An 18025-nucleotide genomic window follows, 5' to 3' on the forward strand; every position below is an offset into this window, starting at 1 on the left:
CCTCCCACCCTCTCTCCCCTCCTCCCTCTCTCCCCTCCCACCCTCTCTCCCCTCCCACCCTCTCTCCCCTCCACCTTCTCTCCCCTCCCCCGTCTCTCCCCTCCCCCCTCTCTCCCCTCCCCCGTCTCTCCCTCCCCCGTCTCTCCCCTCCCCCCTCTCTCCCCTCCCCCGTCTCTCCCCTCCCCCTCTCTCCCCTCCCCCGTCTCTCCCCTCCCCCCTCTCTCCCCTCCTCCCTCTCTCCCCTCCCACCCTCTCTCCCCTCTCACCCTCTCTCCCCTCCTCCCTCTCTCCCCTCCCCCGTCTCTCCCCTCCCCCCTCTCTCCCCTCCCCCGTCTCTCCTCTCCCCCCTCTCTCCCCTCCTCCCCTCTCTCCCCTCCCCCCTCTCTCTTAAAAACTATTTAAAGAGGGCAGAGAGCAGCATCAAGCAGGGCACAGCCTGATATCCGGGAGGAGGTGCCAGCTAGGCTTTTCACAGACCAGGAAGCTCAGGCCCTGGGGCGAGGGGCTGCCCCAGGCCTGCAGCGATGGCAGCTGGGTTGAGCCAGTCCTGTCTGGTTCCCCTTCGGCTCACAGAGCAGAGCCTTGGTCCCAACCACCAGCTGAGTGCCAGCTGCCTACACGCTCCCACCTCTCAGCTCCACAGGCCCTGCGGACGGGGTGACATGGAGCCATGCCCAGAGGAGCGGTACTGGGATCCCCTGCTGAACGGCTGCGTCTCCTGCAGACCCATCTGCAGCCGTCAGGTTCCACAGACCTGCACCACCTTCTGCAGTGAGTTCTGGGCCTGAGCCAAAGGGGTGGCGGGTCCCTCTCCTCCCGCCAGCAGCCCCTCTGGCCCCACTGCACTGGGTACCTGAGGGGGTTGGTGGAGGATGTTCATGCGACACCTCTTCGCCCTCTGTCTGTCTGCTCTGAGCACCGGCCTCTGCAGTTTCCTGAACGTGCTGGGTTCTTTCCTGCCTCTGGCCTTTGCACATGTTGCATCTTCTGCATAAAAGCCTTTCTCCTTCTTCTTCCCGTGGCTCCCTTCTACCAACCCGGAGGGCTCAGCCCAAGGGCAGGGTCTGCTCTGACCACCCAATAGGAATCAGGCTCCCTGTCCTTCTCTGGTCTTCCTTTCCTCTGAATGTTTTCATTATAGAAATGATCAGACACAGAGAGGCTAACACAGTAAACTACCATCCGCTCTGAAAAGTCTGCCTTTTTATTCCCCAACCAATTGTTTACTTCCGTATTTTAAACCAAACCCAAGAAGTCATATCACTTACCTGGAAATACTAGAGCATGAATCCCTAACATATAGATAGGGCCTTTAAAATAGAACCTCAGCCGTAGCTGGTGTTGCTCAATGGATAGAGCGTCGGCCTGAGGACTGAAGGGTCCCAGGTTCAATTCTGGTCAAAGGCACATGCCTGGTTGTGGGCTCAATCCCTAGTAGGGGGTGTGCAGAAGGCAGAAAATCAATGATTCTCATCATTGATGTTTCTGTCTCTCTCTTCTCCCTTCCTCTCTGAAATCAATAAAAATATATTAAAAAATAAAATCTATATATATAAAAGGCTAAGCGACTGTCCAACCAGCTGGTAGGTATGATGCGCACTGACCACCATGTGGCAGATGCTCAACACACGAGCTGCCAAGCTGTGGTGACTTGGCAGCGGTGGTTCTTGGGTGACACACCCAGAACCAGAGAGGAGGGAGCCTGATTCCGGGGTGCATCACCTGAGAACTGCCCTCTCACAATCCAGGACCCCTCAGGGGATGTCGGAGAGCCAGTTTTGGCCCTATCCCCGCAGGCCAGGCCGAGGGATTCCATCTGCCAGAGGGACCCTGCTCACTCCACAGATGTGTTTTGAGCTGTGGCACCACCCCAGGTGCAGCCGGCTGGGGAGGAATCGAGGGAGGTTGGCTCCAGGGCGTGTCCGGCCCCACTGGCCACCTTTTAATTAATTTCCTTTTAATGTGCACAAATTAGTGCACCTGGGCACTAGGAAATAAATAAAGTAGAACCTCAGTATCTCATCCCTCCAGCAATAGTCCATTAATATTGCCTTTACTCAGCCATATTCAATTTTCTCTGGTTGTCTTAAAAAATGCATTTTGCTTGCTGTTCTTTTTCATAACTTGCTCTTTTCCTTAATGGAACTTATCACAATTTGTATTGTGTTCTTTTATGTGTATTTGTTTCATACTCACCCAACCACCAGACTGTGAGCCCCTTTCCTTGGTTGAACTTAGCACAGTGCCTGACACATAGTAAGTACTTCATAAATACTTGTTGAGTGGAGCTCAGAGACGCTTAGTGACTTGCCCAAGATCACACAGCATAATAGTGGGAAAGTTAGGATGTGAGCCAGAACTCTCTGACTCTAAAACCATGACTGCTAACCACTGTCCATTAATTAACTAGAACATTCATTCTGTTGTTGGGTGAGTATTCACAGAACTATCCAGCCCCTTTAAAACACGAGTTTCACATGACCCATAGCAGGTCATCCCCTCATAGGAGAAATGACTACATTTTAAGGTACAAAGGGAAAGTGCCTGAAAACGCCACATTGGGAGAAACCAGCTCAGCTGATGGGGTGGGGGGCAGGGACGTGTTCTTGGAGGAAGTGTTCCTTGAAATGGGTTGTTAAGAGTTTGTAGATGTGACAGTCAGAGGAGGGGGAACGGGACTCCTGGGCAGTCCATGTGGGGCAAAGGCACATGGGAAACACCATGGGGAAGACCAGGCCCAGAGGGAAGGCTGGGGAGGTCAGGCATGAGGGCTGGTGGTGTGGGAGCTCGGGCACCACTGCATCAGCCACACCAGGTCCCTGAGAGAGAGGGGAGGCCACTGAACCCCTGGAAATTGCCAGTGGGCTGACTCCGTGTCCCGAGTGCCGTGCGTGCTCCCAGGGGGTGCCGTGGGGCGGGCCGGGGTGGGCTGGGCAGGGCGGCTGCTGGGACTGTCAGGGCACCTGAACCTCCTGGGACCCAGTGTCACCACCTTCTTGGCCTCTTCCTTTCCTCTGTCAAGGGCTGAAAGGCTGGTGTGTTTGTGTTGCAAAGAAGCGCCGATGAATATCCTACTTAACCCTCCCATTGCCTGGGCATTTATGTATTATGTGCCAGGTGTTGTGCTGGGAGCTTCAGATCCTCATAGCAGCCTTTCAAAGTCAATCTGACAACTATTCCTCTCAGAATTGAGGATGCTGAGGCCGGTTTGGTTAGGACCCCACAACCTGCCAGCAGTAGAACTATTGGCCTTGAGGTTGGCGCTGCCTCCGAAATGTGCCCTCAGACCCTCTTATGGGGCGGGGTTCCCTAGAAATAGGCCCTCGCTGCAGTGACAGCGGAGGCTGCCCTGCGGGAGTGGGGCTCTGCTTGGCGCTCAAGCTTGCTCTCTGCATGGTGTGAGCAGGCTTGCCCGCGTGGCCTCCGCCCTGGGCGCTGCTGCCTGCTGGAGCCCCTGTGATTCTCATGCATCATTCAGAGAGAAGCAACATTCATGTTTCTGAGCTTTCCCACCTTCCTTCCAGCCTCCTCTCCCAGCTTGCCACACGGATGGATGCTGGCCTCCCTTCCGATCCTATGTTGACATAAAATATGTTTCTTCTTTGTGAGGCTTTGTAGAGACAGCTGGTCAATTCTCGTGGCGGGGCAGCGGAGAAGCCAGGAGAGGCTGTGGGCGTATAAGGATGAGTCTTTAGTGCAGAAGCCAGGGGCCACATAGCTATCAGACAAGACAGGCCTCCCAGCAAAGTCCATAAGGCAGGCAGCCGCACACTGGCTGGTGAACAGGTACAGCTCCCACGAAGCAGCATCCATCCCTGTACCCACAGCTGCTATCTGCAGCCGCATGCTGCCCCAGACTCACCGCCTCACATCGTAGCGGCCCCTGAGCTCCGGCTCAGCAGCTTCTCCCGTCTCCCCTGCCCAGCGCCCTGGCGGGTCTCTAGCCTCACATGGTAACTGCCCCCTAACGTCTCTCCCAGCGCCCTGGCGGGGTAACCTGGCGGCTATATCGAGCTCTCTGTGAGCTCTCAGCCTCACTCTCACTCCGTCTGAGCTCTCCTCTCCCCTGCACACATAGGAGCTACACCCTCTGTGCCTGCGCCTCTCTTCTGAGCTCACTAGCCACTGTGTGCCCAGCACACTGGCCTTAGTAACACACTTTTAATACTACTTGCACAAAAGAGGCCCGCTGCCAGCCGCGACAGCAATCGTATGGGCTACAGAAGGGCACAGCGTACCGTGCGGCCTTGCACCCGCTCATGGTGTCTTGGCCTTGGGCACTCCGATGAGGCTCATGCTCAGAGCGGCCTTGGCCGTTCTGGTGTATTGACAACAAGGCCTCTGTGCTCCCATCGGCCTTGACTATCTGGAGACTCTGGCGTGGTTCTCACAGGCTTGAAAAATGCAAGTATAAACTTTAGTGACTATAATGCATATAACTATGTAATTATGTATATACAATCTTTAAATTAGAATTTTGAAAAGAATAAAGTCAACACATATGTATAGAACCTAAAAATAAATAAATAAGTAAATAATGTGATGTAGGACATCCCCCCACTCCAAAAAAAAAGAAAATTTTAGTGACAATGTAATCACCTACATTTCAATTTTAAAAGATACCTGAGAATTCCTTATGTGTATAGAAACTAAAGAGTGCACTTCTAAATAATCTTTAGGGCAAAGAAGAAAGAACAATGAGAAGCAAAAACATTTAAAACTGGATATAAAAATCCTACATCTCAAAATGTATGTGATTTGGCTAAAACAGTGCGGAGAGGACACTGCAGCTGTGCCTGGTGGAGAAGGACCGGGTTGCCATGAATTGCTTTGGGGAAGTTAGATTGTGATGTTTTTACCTTTGATGCCCTGTGAGGCCCGACCCACAGTCCCCACAGGTCCCCGCCACCTTGTAGCATCACCGTTTCTGTCGCCCAGAGTCGCTGAGCTGCCACAAGGAGCAGGGCCAGTACTACGACCAGCTCCTGCGGGGCTGCATCAGCTGTGCCCCCATCTGCGGACACCACCCCAAGCAGTGCGCTCACTTCTGTGAGAGCATTCTCAGGAGCCGCGGGGCCCTCCGCCCAGTGCCCAAGAGGCAGAGGCCTGAGCAGACCGAGACCAGAGCAGACACCGTGAGGAGGCACCAGGGGTCCGAGACCAGAGGCCTGGAGGCAGGTCCAGGTAAGCCACGCACGTGGGTCCTGAGGGAGTGGGAGGCCAGGCACTGGACTAACGAAGGAGGGTCTTCACAGGGGGGAGGTCAAAGGTCCAGGCAGATGAATAGAGGTCATCACAGGATGAAAAAGAGAAAATACAGAAAGTACCCAGAAGTCCACAGGCAGGAAGGAAGCAGGAGAAGAAAAGACCTGAGCATTGGAGCCTTTCCTAATTTCAAAAAAATGGCAGTGGGCATACAATCTCATACACGTCCAGGTACCCAGTGCAGTGCTAGACAGTCATAGACCTCATGCAGAGATCCCCCAGTAAGTGTAGTAGGCACATGACGCCATGTACAGTTACTACAATATGACTGACTATTCCCCATGCTGTACCGACAACCCCAGAGTGGTTTTCTAGCTGGAAACTTGTACATCTTAACCCCTTCCCCTTTTCACCCAGGCCCCTTCTCCCCTCCCGTCTGGCAGCCATCAATGTGTTCTATCTACGAGTTTGTTTTTGTTTCGTTTGTCCATTTGTTTTGTTTTCAGACCCCACATACAGGGAAACCACACAGTACTTGTTTTGACATTTTACTGAGCATCACACTAGTCCCGTGGTCGGCAAACTGCGACTCGCGAGCCACATGTGGCTCTTTGGCCCCTTGAGTGTGGCTCTTCCACAAAATACCACGGCCTGGGCGAGTCTGTTTTGAAGAAGTGGCATTAGAAGAAGTTTAAGTTTAAAAAATTTGGCTCTCAAAAGAAATTTCAATCGTTGTACTGTTGATATTCGGCTCTGTTGACTAATGAGTTTGCCAACCACTGCACTAGGCCATCCATGGTGCTGCAAATGGCAAGATTCCATTCTTTCCCTGGCTCAGGGTGTTGCATTTATGCCAGCACCACATCCGTCTCTACTCCTCTCTGCCGTAAGCCTAGGCTGCTTCCCTGTCGTGGCTATTGCAAACAGTGCTGCATGGAACCCAGGGGTGCATGGATGTTTTCAAATTGCTGTTTTGGGTTTCTTTGGATAAATACCAGAAGTGGAATTGCTGGGTCAGAGGTAGTTTATTTTTCATTTTTAAAAATCCATGCTGTTTTTCATAGTGGCTGCACCAATTTACAATCCCACCAACACTGCGTGAGGGTTCCCTTTTCTCCCCATTTTTCACCAACACTTGTTTGTTGATTTATTGATGATAACCATTCTGAGAGATACAAAGTCATACCTCACTGTGGTTTTAATTTGCATTTCCCTGGTAATTAGCCATGTTGAGCATTTCATATGTCTATTGGCCATCTGTATGGCCTCTTAGGAGAAATGTCTATTCAGGTTCTCTGCCCAATTTTTAAAAATCAAATTGTGTGTGTGTGTGTGTGTGTGTGTGTGTGTGTGTGTGTGTGTGTGTTAGGTTGTATGAGTTTCTTTTATATTTTGGTATTAACTCCTTATCAGACATATCTATCATTGGTTAATGTCTTTTATTCCATTCAGTAGGTTGTCTTTTCATTTTGTTAATGGTTTCCTTTGTGTGCAAAACTTTTTAGCTTGATGCAGTCCCATTTGCTTATTTTTGCTTTGTTTCCCTTGCTCAAAAAGACATATCCAAAAATATATTACTAAGAGCAATGTCAGAGTATACGCCTATGTTTTCTTCTAGGAGTTTTATGACTTGGGATCTTACATTTAAATCTTTAATCCATTTTGAGTTTATTCTTGTATATGGTGTAAGAAAGTGTTTCCCTTTCATTCTTTTTGTGTATCTCTTTGGTTTATTGAAGAGACTACCTTTACCCATTGTATATTCTCGCCTCCTTTGTCATAGATTAATTGACAATATAGGTGTGGTTTATATCTGGGCTCTCCATCCTGTTCCATTGGTCTGTGTGTCTATTTTTATGCCAGTACCATGCTGCTTTGATTATTGCAGCTTTGTAGTATAGTTTGATATCAGGTAGCATGATAGCTCAAACTTATTTCTTGTTTCTCAATATTGAGTTGGGTATTCAGGGTCTTTTGTGGTTCCATATAAATTTTAGGATTATTTGTTCTAGTTCTGTGAAATAAACCATTGTTATTTTGATAGGGATTGCACTGAATCTATACATTGCTTGGGTAGTATGCACATTTTAATGATGTTAATCCATGAGCACAGTATAAGCTTCCATTTACTTGTATCTTCAATTTATTTCTTCAATGTCTTATAGTTTTCTGAGTGTAGGTCTTTTACCATATTGATTAAGTTTATTTCTAGGTATTTTATTCTTTTCGATGCAATTGTAAATGGGATTGTTTTCTTAATTTCCCTTTCTGGTAGTTTGTTATTAGTGTAAAAAAATGCAACTGGCCCAGCCGGTGTGACTCAGTGGTCAAGCGTCAACCTATGAACCAGGAGGTCATGGTTCAATTCCAGTCAGGACACATGCCTGGGTTGTGGGCTTGATTCCCCAGGAGGGGACGTGCAGGAGGCAGCCAATCAATGATTCTCTCTTATCATTGATGTTTCTCTCTCTCTCTCCCTCTCCCTTCCTCTCTGAAATCAATTTTTTAAAAAATTTTAATGCAACTGATTGTCCTAGCCAGTTTGCTAAGTGGTTAGAGCCTCGGCCCATGGATGAAGGGTCAAGAGTTTTAAAAAATGCGACTAATTCCTGGATATTAATTTTGTATCCTGCTACTTTACTAAACTTGTTTATCAGTTCTAATAGTTTTTGTTGTTGTTGTAGTTAATCCTCACCTGAAGACATTTTCCCATTGATTTTCAGGGAGATTTGAAGGGAGTGGGAAAAAGAGAGAGAAACATTGATATGAGAGAGACACATCCATTGGTTGCCTCCCATGTGCGCCCTGACCAGAGATAGGGATAGAGCCTGCAACCGAGTTACCTGATCTTGACTAGAATCAAATCTGGACCCTTCAGTTCGCAGGCTGATGCTCTAGCCACTGAGCCAAACCGACTAAGGCAGTTCTAATAGTTTTTTAAGTGGAATCTTTAGGGTTCTCTATATAGTGTATCATGTCATCTGCAACTAATGACAGTTTTCCAATTCATATGCCTTCTATTTCTTTTTCTTGCTTGATTGCTGTGAAATCAATAAAAATACATATTTTAAAAAATGAAAATGCTTCAGCTTTTCACCTTTGAGTATCATATTGGCTTGTCATATGTGGCCTTTATTATGTTGAGGTATGTTTCCTCTATTCCCACTTGACTGACAGTTTCCTTTTATAAATGAACTAGAGGCCCAGTGCATGAAATTCATGCATGGGAGGGGCCCACAGCCGGGCCAGCACACTCTCGCAATCTGGGACCCCTTGGGGGATGTCCGATTGCTGGTTTAGGCCATGGGATCGGGCCTAAACCAGCAGTCGGACATCCCTCTCGCAATCCGGGACTGCTGGCTCCTAACCGCTCACCTGCCTGATTGCCTGTAACCACTCTGCCTGCCTGCCTTCTTCATTGCGCCTAACCACTCGCCTGCCTGCCTGATCGCCCCTAACTGCTTGCCTGCAACCTGATTGCCCCTAACGGCCTCTGCCTGCCTGCCTGATCACCCTTAACCACTCGCCTGCCTGCCTCATCACCCCTAACTGCTCGCCTGCCTGCCTCATCACCCCTAACCACTTACCTGCCTGTCTCATTGCCCCTAACCACCTCTGCCTGCCTGACTCATTGCCCCTAACCACTCTGCCTGCCTGCCTGTCTCATCGCCCCTAACCACCTCTGCCTGCCTGCCTCATTGCCCCTAACCACTCTGCCTGCCTGCCTTCCTCATCACCCCTAACCACTCACCTGCCTGCCTGATTGCCCCTAACCACTTGCCTGCCTGCCTGATTGCCCCTAACGACCTCTGCCCTCGTCCCCCGCCACTGTGGCTTCATCTGGAAGGACATCTGGAATGACGTCAAGAAGGTCATTCGGCTGTCCGGTCTAATTAGCATATTATGCTTTTATTATTATAGATGTTGGATTTTGTCAGATACTTTTTCTGGATTTATTGACATGATTATATTATTTTTATCCTTCATTTTATTTGGTGTATCACATTAATTGATTTGCAGATATTGAACTAAACTTGTATCCTAGGAATGAATCCCACTGGATAAATGATATATGATCTTTTTAATGTATTGTTGAATGTGGTTTGCTAATATTTTGTGAGGATGTTTGCATCTATGTTCATCAGGGATATTGGCCTAAATTTTTCTCTTTTTGTAGTATCTGTCTGGTTTTGGTATCAGGGTAATGCTGATCTTATAAAATGAATTTGGGAGCCTGCTTTCCTCTTCAATTTTTGGAATAGGTATCAAACTTGAGGAGAGTATGTGTTCATTCTTCTTTGAATGCTTGGTAAGATTCTCCTGTGAAGCCATCTGGTCCAGGGCTTCTGCTTGTTGGGGGATTTGGGATTGCTGAGTTGATGTCATTGGTAGGTACAAGTCTGTCTAGATTTTCTATTTCTTCCTGATTCAGACTTGGAGATTGTGTTTCTAAGAATTTATCCAACTATTCTATCTTGTCCAATTTGTTGACAGGATTACTCACAGTAATTTTTTGTATTTCATGGTGTCAGTTATCACTTCTCTTTCATTTCTGAAGACCCTATTTTGTTTATTTCCCCCCTGGTTTTTATTATTTCCCTCCTTCTACTCAATTTGGGCTTTGTTTGTGCTTCTTTTTCTAATTACTTTAGGTATCAGCTTAGATTATTTATTTAAGGTTTGGTTCTTTTCTTTTTTTAAATCCTCACCCGAGAATATTTTTCTCATTGATTTTTACAGAGAGTGGAAGAGAGAAGGAAAGACAGAGAGAAATATTGATGTGAGAGAAACACATCGATTGGTTGCCTCCTGCATGGGCCCAGACCAGGGCCCAGGCCAGGGAGGAGCCTGCTCCCTGGTACATGCCCTTAGACTGGAATCGAACCTGGGACCCTCTGGTCTGCAGGCTGACATTCTACCTACTGGACTGAACCAGCTAGGGCTGTTTTTTGTTTCTTAAGGTAGTCCTGTATTGCTATGACTTTCCTTCCTAGAACTGCTTTGGCTGTATCCCATGGATTTGGGGTTATTGAGTTTTCATTTTCATTTGTCTTATTTTCATCAAGGTATCTTTTGATTACTTCCTTGATCTTGTTATTAACCCTTTCATTGTGCAGTAGCATGTTATTTAGTTTCCATGTGCTTGTGTATTTTTCAGTTTTGTTCTTGTAATTCATTTCTAGTTTTATACCATTATGATCGGCGAAGATGCTTGTTAGAACTTTAGTCTTCTTAAATTTATTGAGACTTGTTCTGTGGCCTGATACGTGGTCTATCCTGGAAAATGTTCTCATGCACTGCTGCTAGAGGTGAAATGTTCTAGTGAAATTAAGTTTAACTGGTCTAATGTGTCTTTAAGACCACTGTTTCCTTGTTGATTTTCTGTCTGGATGATTTATCCATTAATGTCAATGGGATGTTAAAGTCCCCTACTATTATCGTTGATGTCTCCCTTTATGTCTATTAATATTTGCTTTACATATTTAGGTGCTGCTATGTTGGCTGCGTGAACGTTTACAAGGGTTACAACATCTTGTTGGGTTGATATATTTCTCATTATGTAATGTCCTTCTTTGTCTCTTACTATAGCCCTTGTTTTAAAGTCTAGTTTGTCTGATATAGGTATTACTATCCTACCTTTTTTTTCATTTCCATTTGCATGAAATATCTTTTTTCCATACCTTTACTTTCAGTTTATGTGTGTAATTTTACCTGAAATGGGTCTCTTGTAGATAGCATATGTATGGGTCTTGTTTTCTTATCCATTCATCCACCCTATGTTTCTTTTTTTAAATCCTCATTCAAGGATATCTTTGTTTATTTTAAATTGATTTTTAGAGAGAGAGGAAGGGAAAGAGAAAGAGAGAAACATCAATGTGGGAGAGAAACATTGATCAGTTGCCCCCTGCACTCTCCCTACCAGGGATCAAACCCACAACCCCAGCATGTGCCCTGACCGGGAATTGAACCAGCAACATTTCAGTGCATGAGACGATGGCCAACCAACTGAGCCACACCAGCCAGGGCCACTCTGTGTCTTTTGATTGGAGCATTTAACCATTTATATTTAAAGTAATTATTTTTCATTGTTAATCCTCACCTGAGGATATTTTTCCCATTGCTTTTTTAGAGAGAGAGAGAGAGGGAAACATCAATGTGAGAGAGCCACATTGACTGGTTGCCTCCCACATACACCCCAACCAGGGATGGGGATCGAACCTGTAACCCAGGTACATGCCCTTGACTGGGAATTGAACCTGTGACTCTTTGGTGTGCAAGCTGATGCTCTAAACACTGAGAAACACTGGCCAAGGCTAAAGTAATTATTAATAGGTATGTAGTTATTGCCATTTTATTATTTATGTATTTTTCTTCTTGTTCTTTCCTTCCCCTTTCTCTCCCCCTCCTCTTCCTTCTACTCCTCCTTCTTCTAGAAGTCCCTTTAACATTTCATGTAATACTGGTTTGGTGGTGATGAACTCTTTAACTTTTTCTTATCTGGGAAGCTCTTTATCCCTCCTTCAATTTTAAATTATAGTATTGCTGGATAGAGTAATCTTGGTCATACGTCCTTGCTTTTCATCACTGTGATGTTTTATGCTAATACCTTCTGGCCTGCAATGTTTCTGTTGAGAAATCAGCTGACAGTCGTATGGGTGCTCTCTGTAAGTAACTAAGTGCTTTTCTCTTGCTCTTTTTAAGATTCTCTCTTTGTCTTTAATTTTTGGTATTATAATTATGATGTGTCTTTTCATAGGCCTCTTTGGAGTCATCTTATTTAGAACCTTCTGTGCTTCCTGAACTTGTCTATTTCTTTTGTCAGAGTAGGAAACTTTTCAGTCATTATTTATTAAATTAGGTTTTCAATTCTTTGCTCTCTCTCTTCTCCTTTGGCATCCTTATGATACACTTGATGTTGTCCCAGAGGTCCTTAAACTCATTTTTTTATTCTTTTGTCTTTTTGTTGTTCTAATTAGGCATTTTCTGCTACCTTGTCTTCCAAATTACTGATTTGATCCTCTGCTTCATCTGCCATTGGTTTTATCTAATATATTCTTCATTTCAGTTATTGTATTCTTCACTTCTGGCTGGTTCTTTTTTATGGTTTCTATGTCCTTTTTAAAAAAATATATTTTTATTGATTTCAGAGAGGGAGGGAGAGAGAGATAGAAACATCAATGATGAGAGAGAATCATTGATTGGCTGTCTCCTGCATACTCCTCACTGGGGATCGAGCCTGCAACCCAGGCATGTGCCCTTGACTAGAATCGAACCCAGGACCCTTCAGTCCACAGGCTAATGCTCTATCCACTGAGCCAAACCAGCTAGGGCTCTATGTCCTTTTTTACTTACTACTAGAGGCCTGGTGCATGAATTCATGCACGGGTGGAGCCCCTCTGCCTGGCCAGCAATCAGGGCCAATTGGGGCCATCTCGCCCAATCCCCGCGGGAGGTTGGCCGGCCGGGGAGGGACCATGGGAGGGCTCCAGGGCATGTCTGGCCCTGTCTTGCCCAGTCCCGATCAGCCGGATCCCAGCAGCAAGCTAACCTACCAGTCGGAGCATCTACCCCCTGGTGGTCGGTGCTCATCATAGCAACTAGTCAAACGGTCGACACATAGCATATTAGGCTTTTATATATATAGATTTCTTTGTTGAAGTTCTCACTGAGTACATCTAGTCTTCCCCTAACTTTTTTATTGAGCATCTTTATAATCAGTGTTTTGAACTCTGCATCTACTAGATTGCTTGACTCCATTTTGGTTAGTTCTTTTTCTGAAGATTTCTCCTGTTCTTTCCTTTGGGATATGTTTCGTTGTCTCCTCATTTTGGAATGCCTCCCTGTGTTTGTTTCTACAAATTTGATAGATTTGCTACATCTTCCAGTCTTGTCAGGGTGACCTTATGTAGTAGGTGTCCTACCTCCCTAGGACATCTGTTATACTCTCCTACCCTCCCTAGTCACCTAAGCCAGGTGCTCCAAGGGTGTTTCCAGTATTGGGGGTGTGCCCTTCTGTTGTAGTTGGGCCTTGATTGCTGTTGGCACGTCCTTGGGTGGAATTGACTCTCAGCTAACAGACTATGAAGACTGGCCATGACTTCAGCAGAGGAGCTGTTATATGGGGCTGACCTCATGGATGGGATTTGCTGTAGAGGACTCTGGTGCCAGATGAGTCCACCCTTTGGGGTGTCATTTTTGGAGCTGGTTAGATGGGGCTCTGGTGAGGTCTGAAGCTGGCCACTGGGCGTGTTGATTCTGGAGCCTCTTAGAAGGGGCTCCAGTGCAGACCAAAGCTAGATGCCTGGCTTGGAGCTACCTGGTGGGAGCTACAAAGTGGTCTGTGATTGGTTGCCACTTGTGCTGGCTTAGAGGAACTTGAGAGAGTCTACTCTGTGAACTGAAGCTGGCGCCCTCTGGTGGGCACTGAGGCCAGCTGCCACTTGTGCCAGGAATGTGGCCACTTAATTGAAGCGATGGTCCAGGCCAAGATTGGCCACCACTTATGCCGGGCTTGGGGCCACAATATGGGAGTTACATTGCAAGTTGAGATGGGTTGCTGCTTGTGCTGGCCTTAGGACCACTTAACAAGAGGCACAAGGCTTGCTGAGGCCAGCTACTGCTTGTTTGAGGTTTGTGTACCTTTGAAAGGTTTTAGGAATGTCTTCAGCATGAGCCGAGGCAGGCCACATATGTGGAAAAGCCTCAGGCCGAAGAGGCTCAGGCCGAAGGCACACGTTAGGTGGGGCAGGGTCTCAGGGAATCGCCAGAGTGAGGCATATCATGTTAGCTATGTTAACGGAGAGCAAAGACTTGGTGCCTGCCTGTGCCTGCCAGCTGGGTGGAGAGAGGGCTCAACAAGAGAGGAAAAGCACCTGCCAGCACTTCCATCCCCACAGAGAGCTGCCCTGGCCCTTGCTCCTCGCCCTCACCCTGAAGGGAGGCGATTCTGTTTCTCCCTGTATGACCCTGGCACTTTTCAAGATGCTGCCTTGGCACTGGAGCTCAGAGCAAGTGAGTTTGTGAGCGAGCAAGTATGTGTGAGGGCCAATCAGGAGGAACGCCCAAGACGCCAGCAGCCCTCCTGTCACTTGTACACAATTTCGCTAGTTTTCATGGCCAGATGTTATGAAGCCTCCTCCGGTGCCTCAGGCAATGGAGCCAGGTGTGGGGCTGGGACCCCTCACTCCTTGGGGGTGGCCTCTGGTGGTTCATTGCTGCCTGGTGGTGTGGGAGCTGCCTGCTCCATGTCTCCACTTTTCCCACCAGTCTCATCGTGGCTGCTTTCTATCCTCAGTTGGCCTTCTGTCCAGCTAGTTTCCAGGTGGACCTCGATGGTGGTTCTATAATTTAGTTGTGATTTTGATGTGGTTGTGGGAGGGGCGAGGACAATGATTACCTCCTCTGCCATGTGGATCAGAGGTTGTGGAGAGAAATGGATGACAACTGAGTTCTTAAACACAGGGCAGCAAGTGGCCAGCAGAGCTACCTGTGAGCAAGATCTCTAATGGAAAAAGGACCAGTCAGAAATTAAGCATACACTGACTGAAATAAAGAATAATATCAGGAATTTAACAGTAGAGTAGATGATTCCAAGAATCAAATCAATGATTTGAAATATGAGAAAGCAAAAAACACCCAATCAGAAGAGAAAAAAGAGCCCTAACTGGTTTAGTTCAGTGGATAGAGCTCTGGCCTGTGGACTGAAGGGTCCCAGGTTCGATTCTGGTCAAGGGCATATATCTTGGTTGTGGGCACATCCCCAATAGGGGGTGTGCAGGAGGCAGCTGATCGATGTTTCTCTCTCATCGATGTTTCTAACTCTCTATCCCTCTCCCTTCCTCTCTGTAAAAAATCAATAAAAATATATTTTTAAAAAAAAGAAGAAGAAGAGAAAAAAGAATCCAAAAATATGAAGATAGTTAAGGAGTGTCTTGGACAACTTCAAGCATACCAGCATTCACATTATGGGGGTGCCAGAAGGAGAAGAGAGAGAGCAAGATATTGAAAACCTATTTGAAGAAATACTGACAAAACTTCCTCTACCTGGTGAGAGAAATAAATTTACAAATCCAGGAAGCTCAGAGAGTCCCAAACAAAGAGGAACCCAAAGAGGCCCACACCAGGACACATCATAATTAAAATGCCAAGAGCAAAAGACAAAGAGAGAATCTTAAAAGCAGCAAGAGAAAAACAGTTAGTTACCTACAAGGGAGTACCCATACGACTGTCAGCTGATTTCTCAACAGAAACTTTGCAGGCCAGAAGGGAGTGGCAAGAAATATTCAAAGTGATGAATAGCAAGGACCTACATCCAAGGTTACTGTACCCAGCAAAGCCATCATTTAGAACTGAAGGTCAGATAAAGAGCTTCCCAGACAAGACAATGCTAAAGGAGTTCATCACCACCAAACCAGTATTATATGAAATGCTGAAGGGTATTTTTTAAGAAGAGAAAGAAGAAGAAAAAACAGAAAAAGGTAAAAAATATGAACAATAAAATGGCAATAAATATTTATCTATCAACAATTGAATCTAAAAATAAACAAGGAATCTAATAAACAGAATAAACTGGTGAATAAAATAGAATCAGAGGCATAGAAATGGAACAGACTGATGATTCTCAGAGGGAATGGGGGTGGGGGGCAGGAAGAGATTAAAGATCTTATATGCATCTATGCATTACCTATGGACACAGACAATAGCGTAGCGAAAGCCTAGGGCAGGGCAGGAACCAGGTGGAGGGGGGTAATGGGGGGAAAAAAGAGGGACATCTGTTATACTCTCAATAATAAAGATTAAAAAATAAATAAATAGGCCTGGCCGGTGTGGCTCAGTGGTTGAGTATCAATTCCCAGTCAGTCCTTATGTGCAGGTTGCGGGCTTGATCCCCAGTGTGATTCCCAGAGGGGGACATGCAGGAGGCAGCCAATCAATGATTCTCACTCATCATTGATGTTTCTCTCTCTCTCTCCCTCTCTGAAATCAATAAACATATATTTAATTAACTAACTAATTAATTAATTAACTAATTAAAATAAAAAAGAGAGCAGGCAGGCACCGAGGCTGGGGTTTCATTGCGGTTGGGGGTGGCAAGTGAGTAGCCCATGCATGGGAGGGACCGCATGGCTGGAATCTTCCATTGGCACCCAAGGAGAGAGTACCCAGGCTTTGCTTCCAACTTGCGCAGATGTGGGCAGAAGGGGGGCGCCTCAAACATCAAAATATGGAGTCTGGCTGTTCACCCCAAGGAGACAAACAAGTGGATGGCTCCAGGACCAGGAGACGAGCCCCCCATAGTTCGGGGCTGGTGGAGGGAGTCTCTGTCTCTTCCTGAGGAGACTGCATGGGGAAGGGTGCGTGGGCAGGCAGGGAGCCAGGCACCCTCGGGGGCAGCCCAGAGGACTGAGCAGAGCAGCAAGCTTCAAGGGGCCACTGAAGAGGCCCTGGGAGGGGCCAGCTGCCCGATACCACAGGGCCCAGTCTGCTACCCTGGGGAGACAGGGAGCAGCCGGGGACAAGGGGCCTGAACTGTGCTGCAGGGAGATGCCCTGGCCCCAAGGGACAGACTGCAGCCTGGGGGCGCCAGGACTGCCCCGGGGTCAGAGCTCAGGGAGCATCTCACCTGGAGAAGCTGGACTTCATTAGCCTAGAAGGTGGCAGTGTGGCCACAGGAATGGGCCCCAGGAGGTGTGAGGAGAGAAAGCCCTGAGGTGGGAACCTACGAGGGGGTCTACATCCAAGGGGTCAGTAGAGGGTCACCGAGATGCTGGGAAGGAGCAGAGCCTGAGGTCTGTGTGTCCATGGCAACCAACAAGGAGGAAGGTCTCTGAAGGAGTCAGTCCCACCACAGAGCAGAGCCCAAATGTCCCCCAGCTCTGGCCACAAGGAGGTCAGGGGTCCCTATAAAGGGCCATTTCCAGGCCTCCCCAGGTGGAGGTGGCCCCTCACCAGAGGAATGGGCAGGGGCTGTGGGTTCCTCCACTGCACAAGCAGGGATCCCCTATCTCACCATCCCTGAGGCCAGCAAGCCAGGCCTCTTTCTCTCTTCTTCCACATTTAGCCTCATCTTCTCTCAGTCCTTTAATGCACTTGGGTCCATTTTAACCAATTTCCACCTGATAAGAATGTGGGACATTCAGGCCCACTGTTCTTCAAATAGCTGAGTGCGCCTGGACTGGCCAAGCCCGCTGGGACAGTGCAGGATCGGACTGAGCCGAGGCGGGTGCAGAGGAGCTGGGGGAGGGGAGGGTGTGTCAGCAGGGCCAGCCAGCAGGGGAGCACTGAGATGCGATGTGGCATCCTGCTTTGGGGGTGGGGGGTGGGGGGTGAACAAGGCGGGGGAATTCTGGACAGGTCTGGATCCTGGGCAAGTCCGGAGGGGAAAGTTACTGGTCTTAGCAAGTGGAATGTGGCCTAAGCAACAGGGAATGTCGGTTATGAAATGATTTGAAGGTCAGTTCCCCGGGGAGGGGGTTTCGATTCAATTGTTTGATCAGACCGAACAACCACCAGGTGAACAGTTTGCAGGTCGTTTGTGCAGGTGGAAACGGCTGTTTTCTTGCTGGGAGCACATCCATGAAAGCCAGGGACCAGCACTGCCAGGTCCCGGACAATGAGGCCCTGTCCTAGGAATTGCTCAAGGTCCCCTTCCATTTGGGAGTTGGAACTGTGGTCCTTTGTTGCCTTTTTGCATATTGATCTCAGGTGTGAACTGTGGTCTCTCTGGCCTCCCTTCACTGTGCCCCCGCCCTGACCAGGGCGTGTGAAGTCACAGTGGGGACAGGCCACGCCCCTCCGCCTCCCTGGCCTGAGGTGAGGT

General features: G+C 47.7%; 1 protein-coding gene across 2 annotated transcripts in view; it reads left to right on the forward strand.

The window, feature by feature from the left end:
* The window catches only part of TNFRSF13B (TNF receptor superfamily member 13B), a 51749-nt gene that overhangs the window by 26954 nt on the left and 6770 nt on the right, over positions 1-18025 (forward strand). Inside the window, exons 2-3 of one of the 2 annotated variants that reach the window (XM_080679233.1) lie at positions 636-771; positions 4939-5184. In XM_080679233.1, the coding sequence (XP_080535359.1) occupies positions 663-771; positions 4939-5184 (355 nt within the window). In that variant the 5' untranslated portion in view covers positions 636-662. Of the gene's footprint in view, positions 1-427; positions 772-4938; positions 5185-18025 lie in introns of those variants that run through there. The other variant, XM_080679234.1, reaches the window with a different exon arrangement.

This window comes from Plecotus auritus (genome assembly GCF_963455305.1).
Source record: "Plecotus auritus genome assembly, chromosome: 7".
Classification (NCBI taxonomy): domain Eukaryota; kingdom Metazoa; phylum Chordata; class Mammalia; order Chiroptera; family Vespertilionidae; genus Plecotus; species Plecotus auritus.